This window comes from Nanorana parkeri, unplaced genomic scaffold (genome assembly GCF_000935625.1).
Source record: "Nanorana parkeri isolate BGI_ZX_2015 unplaced genomic scaffold, ASM93562v1 scaffold658, whole genome shotgun sequence".
NCBI classification, from domain to species: Eukaryota; Metazoa; Chordata; class Amphibia; order Anura; family Dicroglossidae; genus Nanorana; species Nanorana parkeri.
In genome coordinates, this window is record NW_017306926.1 from 73,502 (window position 1) to 80,984 (window position 7,483).

Genomic DNA, 7,483 nt, shown 5'->3' on the forward strand with positions numbered 1-7,483 from the left:
TTTCTCATTCCATAAACACCCCCCCCCCCCCCCCCCCCCTTCAATCATTACAAAGGCTGATATATTAGGATAGGAATTAAAAATATATTTGCCTTCCAACCTGGATTTCCCCCTTGTGGCATTTAGGTGAGGGTGATGTCATAGGCCTTCCGCTGAGATCCTGAGAAAGCTGAGGATCCCAAATCTCACAGGAAGATGCTTCAGCTTTTTGTGGAGTTTGGGATACATAACCTTCCTTGGATCTGATTGGATGTCCCATGCCTTTACCCTCACCTAGGCCCTGTGGGTGGTATCTGGCAGTGGCGTCCCTCCGCAACTGCTGGGTGCTGGAGGTGCACGTTACAGGGTTGAGGGTTTGGGTCGTAGTGTTGGTGGTGCACATTACCAGGCCGGGGGTGGTGCACGGTACATCTGCCCGACGTCCTGCCCCGATCACTGGCGTCACTGGTTGCCATGAGCTGGGTGGGACACGGCCCAGAACATTACAGGTTGCCAACAGCTCTTAGCAACTTCGGACGCTCTGGTCAGAAAAGGGGTGGCACAACTGCCACCTTCCCATGTGAGCCAATGGGATGCCACCTGAGGCAACCACCTCAGGCTGCGTCATTGTAGGGACGGCTCTGGTATCTGGGGTACAAGGTGGGTATAAAAGTTTAACGCTGCACTTTTTTTTCATGAGTGGCAGGGGGGGGTCTAAAGAATTTGATGCAAGGCCGCTTTAACTACAGTGCTCCGTCCTTTGATAATACTATGCACACTCAGGAGCTGGGAGAAGCTGGCAGGGCTGTAGCTGTTCTCAGAAGGTTAAGGTTACTTAGCTATAGGGATCAATAAAGTGATCTTGGGAATTATTTTTCATATTTGTTGTGACATTTTCTGTATAGGATGCATAGTACTACCCACATCAGACCCGATCCCTCGGGAGTTCCATACACATGCAGGCACACACACACACACACACACACACACACACACACACCAGGTGGGCTTTTATTAGGGGCAATATGGCCATCCAGAATTTTTTTGGGGAATGTGGAATGACACCCGGAAAAACCACAGTGCATAGAAAGGGTACAAACTCCATGCAGATGGGTCCCCGGGTGGGGGGGAGGGGGGTGATTTAAAGTGCCAGGCCATGTGAAGCCTTGCCAGTAGAACATTTGGGAGGTTTTCGGCATGTTGAAGTATCTCATGTAATCCATCTCTTACACGCAGGGGAAATACGGGAAGTTTAAGAGGTACGTAGCGCACAGCTCCCACGTCACCAATCTTCGCTGGATTCACGATGACAGCCTGCTGGTCAGTGTCGGCGGCCCGGACACCTCGCTCATGCTCTGGACACACGAGGTGGATGGGCACCGGGAGACGAGGCAGTGCGACAGCGAAGAGTCTGACCTGGATTCCGAGGAGGACGGAGGTAAAAGGGGAACGGCAAATCAGCCAATCCGAATTCTAGCAGAGCTGCTTTTGATTGGCTGCTCCTGCTGTTATTGTTTATTGCGGGTTACATTTTTATTTACATCGTTGCAATATGTTTCGCAGAGCTTTGCAGGAAAGAAAAAAAAAGCATAAAATGAATAAGATAATAAAGTATGTAGTACCTAGTAAAAAAAAAAAACCCAGCTCATATAATGAGAAGGACCCTGACCACAAGAGCTGACAGTCTAATGGAAATGAGGGAAGTGAGACATGAGATACAAATGCTTTTTAATGATAGTAATGTGTCATTTTATGTATATTAATTATGGATGAAGCTGAATTCAGTGCAAGACCAGACAGGAGGGGCAGCTTAACTGTGTGAGTTTTTTTGGGGGCTTCTGCAATGGGAGTGTCGGGGGGAAAGGACAGAATGGCTCAAAATCAGTGTGCGTGCCCAGGATGTACACCCCATGTCCTAATGGCACAGTGTTAAAACACTGGTGATGCACGCTAAGGGGGCCTGTGGCTGTGAATATTATGGAAGTAAACGACATAGAATGGGGAGAGAGAAGCAGTTCTGTAGGTGTTAAAGTGACATTAAACCCTCAATACTGTAATGTGCGCCTTACTGTAATCCATGGTAGTTTCCCTTCTCTTTGCTGCTCTTCCTTATAAATCCTCATGTCTTCTCATGCTTGGGGAGAACTTCTGTTTTGCAGCAGACTGCCTTGTCTCTGGAATGGCTACACGGTGTCTGTGTGTAGGCTTGCAACCTGAGCCAGCACTACAGGAAGAGGCAGTCAGCTGCAAAGGGAAGTTCTCCCCCAGCATGAGAAGACATGAGGATTTCAAAGGAAGAGCAGCAAAGAGAGGGGAAACAACCATGGATTACAGTAAGGCGCACATTACAGTATTGTTTTATGTTAAAAAAACTGAGGGTTTAATGTCACTTTAAGCTCTCAGAGCCTAGAAATAGCATCAGCCAGTATAATTCTGAAGTGACCTGAGCAGTTAGGATTGCCCCTGGCATCTGTGGCACCCTAGGCAAATGAGAAATGTGGCCCTGGCCTTGCAGACACAGATGCCTCTTGGTGGTTATTTTGCCCTTGCATATTCAACTCTCCTCTGTCTATGGTCAACTTAATCCTTGTGCTGCAATGGGCCCTATTCCTTATCCTGCAATACTGATAGCCCTAGCGCCAATGTTACTTCTATACCAAGCATTGCGTACTCCAGTGCTGAATATTAAAAAACGACGGCAGCACTGAACAAATGGCAGCACACAGCCGACTGGAGGTCGGGGCCGATGAGATGTGATACGGGCAAGCAGTAACAATGACGACGAGTAAAAGGTGATCAGTTTTGGGTTTGCCAATTACTATGGGGGACTTGAGGTGACCCAGTTTGCTGCAGTCAATCATGAACCCCCCCCCCTAAGGGAGTTGCTTGGACAGTAGATGTGACAATCTCTAATCTCAGGTTATGACAGCGATGTGACGAGAGAGAATGAATTAACCTACACCATCAGAGCCTTATCCACCAACATCCGTCCCACGGCCGGGATCAAACCCCACATGCAGCAGAAGGAGCTGACCTTGGATGAGAGGTAACCACCGCCGGGAGATTTCTATTCAAACTTTTGGTGGCAATTTTATTTCTTTTTTTTTTTTAGTTTGTAAATTTTTGTAAACTGACGTGTAGTTACTATTTTTTGCTACCAAAAGCAATATGCCTATTGGTCCAGGGGTGTCATTGCATTATTTCAGGATAAAGTTCAGTTTTATACAGTCACAGCTTTATCCTATAGCGTCCGAATCCAATGTAAGGATGGAGTGATGATAAAGCTTGTTGGGGGGGCCATTTGTCCTGCAGGCAGAGCCTGCTCATCAGCTGGTGGGACTCACTAATTACTAAGATAGCTCTCTGATTATACTATATGAAGGTCCAATGTTATTGAACAGTGCAGTTATAGATATGAAGAAAAGAGGAAAGGTCTGTATGGCTTTGGGGACTTGTAGCAATGTTTTTACTATGTTATATTCTATGTAATGAAATTATGTTTTTGTCCTTTGAAATTCTCTCCTGTAACGAACAAATGTCATGTGATCACTGTACTCTTTGCCTGCATGCCGAGGTGTAGAGATTGTTAAAGGTGTAACAGAGTATATTGTATGGTGATCAGGCGGCAAACTTTCTAAACTTTGGTAATTGTCTCTGGAAAGTTGCAGAGTCCTAATTAATTCATTAGACGTAGTTAGGACGATGAGTCATACGGGGGAGATGTCACCTCACCTCCACGATGAAGAGCCGATTTCAAACACGTTATTACAAAGTGTCGTCTTCTGATCCTTCCCATTATTTCTAATGGACACCTCCAAATAAAACTCATGATAGATTCCTGTGTGATTGCGGCTTGAATAAAACATCTATCGAAAGAAAGTATCCCCATTATCCACGGTGTCAAATCAGAATATAACCAGACGTGTCAGATATAAGAAAGTGCTACAAAAATATCTATTGAAAATATATAAAAATGCTTCTTTAGGTTCAAATCAATACAAATATAAATCAATACATATACGACTCAATATACAGGTGAAACTGGAATAATTAGAATATCGTGCAAAGTTCATTTATTTCACTAATGCAACTTATGCGGTGAAACTAATATATGAGAGAGACTCATTACATGCAAAGCAAGATAGTTCAAGCCGTGATTTGTCATCATTGTGATGATTATGGCTTACAGCTCATGAAAACCCCAAGAACCCCAAATCCACAACCTCAGAAAAGTAGATTATTACATGCAATCAATAAAACAAGGATTGTACATAGAACAATATCGGGCCTCTGAAAAGTACAAGCATGCATATGTACTCAGTACTTGGTTTGGGCCCCTTTTGCAGCACTTACTGCAATTACTTTTGCACGATATTCTTTTCACATATATATTCGAGAATGCTCCTTATGTAGTACAACAGCAAAAGGTTTCCCAGCACACTCGCCAGCCAGCATGCAAAAAAAAACCAAAAACCTGTCTAACCGCTAAGGTTAAAAACAGAGGTTTTAGATACACGTCTTCTGCAGAATAAGTGAAAGCCGCACTGCCTCGTCAAGGCTCCTCTATATAGTGCGGTCCTAACTCTAAACTAGCGTGTTTCCCCGAAAGTAAGACCTTCACCGAAAGTAAGACCTAGCGCTATCTTCAGGGATTTCTGTAATATAAGACCTACCCCGAAAATAAGACCTAGTTCGGTGGTAGCTCTTATAGTACAGAAATCCCTGAAGATAGCGCTAGGTCTTTTTTTCGGGGTAGCTACACATATAACTGAATTTTAAATGTAAAGACCGGCCGCAGCTCCCGCCCCGCCCACTCGCCAGCCTGCCGCAGCTCAAACCCCGCCCACAGATCGCCAACAGGCCTCCCCGTCCACGCGTCCGATGGAAGCGGCATTTCATCCGCCAACTTCGACACCGGGACCGGCGACAGCACGCCGCCTTCCGGGACCTCGTCCAGTCCTGTGAGTGCTCCTCCCCCAGCCCGGTAAGACATCCCCCGAAAATAAGACCTAGTGTCTTTTTTCGTGCAAAAAATAAATAAAATAAGACAGTGTCTTATTTTCAGGGAAACGCGGTATGAGAGTCTCCATCTTGGAGCACATGCAGCAAAAGATAAAATTGGGTGCAGGTTCGCTCCTTATGTAGGATACACGTTAGATACACATGACCCTCATCCCACTGCAGGAAATAACTGCAACCAAATGGAATTATTTTCAATGTTCAGAAATATAAAGATGCTGAAATGAGACGCAAAGAGATCATACACAGAGCAAATCCTTTACAGTATCAGTTATTATTTCTTGCAGTGGGATGAGGGTCATGTGTATCTAACGCGTATCCTACATAAGGAGGAAGTTCTCGAATAGATATGTGAAAAGAATTTGTATATATATTGATTGTATTTGTATTGATTTGAACCTAAAAGAAAGTTTTTTTTAATATGTTTTCAGTTTTAGAGGGTTTTTTTTCTGCCTTTTGTTTTATTATGTGATGGTAAAACTCTTCCTCCTTGTCTTCTGTCCTCGCTTCCATGAAGGCAGGGAGTAGTCAGGTAAGATTTCACTCTTTGAATTCAGTCCTCTCGTGTTTGTCACATAAATGGCAGCGCTTTGACAAGAAAAGGGATGAAAAATAACCCCTTCCCGGAGTTCTGTTAAAGCTGATATTTAATCTGCTCCTATTTTACCTTCCCTGGTTCCTCCCCTCCCCCCTCATCAGTCATAAATAAATCCTTTCTCATTAGATACCTTATTTTGGTGTCATTGATGTCATCACTGGGTCTCTGTGCAATGGAGGCAGACCATGGCGGGTGGGAGGGGCCAACAGGGTGCTGTGATGATGTCAGGAAGCTATGTACAGCACCCTGTTAACCCCTCCCACCCGCCATGGTCTGCCTCCATTGCACAGAGACCCAGTGATGACATCAATGACACTGTCTCTATACCTGATAAATGCAGTGGGCTGGCTCATGGGAGGAGTTATGGAAATATCAACATGCCTTGATGGGCGGGTGTCAGTTAGGAGTGGGCGTTCCTAGGCAGGCTACATTTACATGCAGAGCACCCTATGTAACACACGCATGTGACGCTGAGCCTCCATGACTGAAAGAAACAGGCCAAGGACAGTCAGGATGCGGAGGAAAGGGCTAGATGGATGTCCTTCAGCCAGGAAAGGAGGCGGAGCTCTATCTGTCTTGCTGCAGCTTCTAATGCACATTGTGAGAAGCTCCCAGTGTGCAGTGACATCAGAGGGAGGGTGGAGGAGCCGGTACAACTGTTCAAGGAGGACGGAGGTCAGATAGAAGACTGAAGGGGAGGACGGAGGTCAGATAGAAGACTGAAGGAGAGGATGGAGGTCAGATAGAAGACTGAAGGGGAGGACGGAGGTCAGATAGAAGACTGAAGGGAAGGACGGAGGTCAGATAGAAGACTGAAGGGGAGGACGGAGGTCAGATAGAAGACTGAAGGAGAGGATGGAGGTCAGATAGAAGACTGAAGGGAAGGACGGAGGTCAGATAGAAGACTGAAGGGGAGGACCAACGTCAGATAGAAGACTGAAGGGGAGGACAGAGGTCAGATAGAAGACTGAAGGGAAGGATGGAGGTCAGATAGAAGACTGAAGGGAAGGATGGAGGTCAGATAGAAGACTGAAGGGAAGGATGGAGGTCAGATAGAAGACTGAAGGGAAGGATGGAGGTCAGATAGAAGACTGAAGGGAAGGATGGAGGTCAGATAGAAGACTGAAGGGAAGGATGGAGGTCAGATAGAAGACTGAAGGGAAGGATGGAGGTCAGATAGAAGACTGAAGGGAAGGATGGAGGTCAGATAGAAGACTGAAGGGAAGGATGGAGGTCAGATAGAAGACTGAAGGGAAGGATGGAGGTCAGATAGAAGACTGAAGGGAAGGATGGAGGTCAGATAGAAGACTGAAGGGAAGGATGGAGGTCAGATAGAAGACTGAAGGGAAGGATGGAGGTCAGATAGAAGACTGAAGGGGAGGACGGAGGTCAGATAGAAGACTGAAGGGAGGCCGAAGTTCAGCTGTAATTATAAAAGATAATGAGAATGTTTGCAGACTGTAGAACCCAACACGAGGTTCCGGTTGAGTCACAGGGTGTTTTTGTTGTACAGGAAGATTCACTTTGGTCTGGTAACACTCTTGCGGCGCTGGTGCCCTGGGTTCAGATCACATTGGTGTCTGTGTGGGGGCTAATAGCCTCCCTTTGGAGCAGATTGGAGTGCGTTGGTTGGGGGTAGAGACGGTAGACTGTAAACAATTGACTGGAGATTCAACAAATGTGAAAACATGACGGTCCGTAAATATTCGGAGACGTCTCCATTGAGCGCTCATTTCCCTCCGACAGACGAGCGGACGTTCAGTTTATGGAGATTTCTTGCAGGGAGCGTCACGGGGCTAATTAGCATTCTATAATTAGGAGAAGCCCACAGGGAGGTGCAAGGAGAGACGATTGCGCGCAGAAGCGCGGCGTACACACTGGAGACCA

The 7,483-nt window shown here is 46.1% G+C and overlaps 1 protein-coding gene across 1 annotated transcript in view; it reads left to right on the plus strand.

The window, feature by feature from the left end:
• EML5 (echinoderm microtubule associated protein like 5) overlaps positions 1–7,483 on the plus strand; it is a gene marked incomplete at its 5' end in the record, with an annotated part of 97,920 nt that overhangs the window by 60,721 nt on the left and 29,716 nt on the right. The window contains 3 exon segments of the mRNA XM_018563349.1: positions 1,216–1,417; positions 2,899–3,025; positions 5,516–5,530. Of these exon segments, the coding sequence (XP_018418851.1) occupies positions 1,216–1,417; positions 2,899–3,025; positions 5,516–5,530 (344 nt within the window).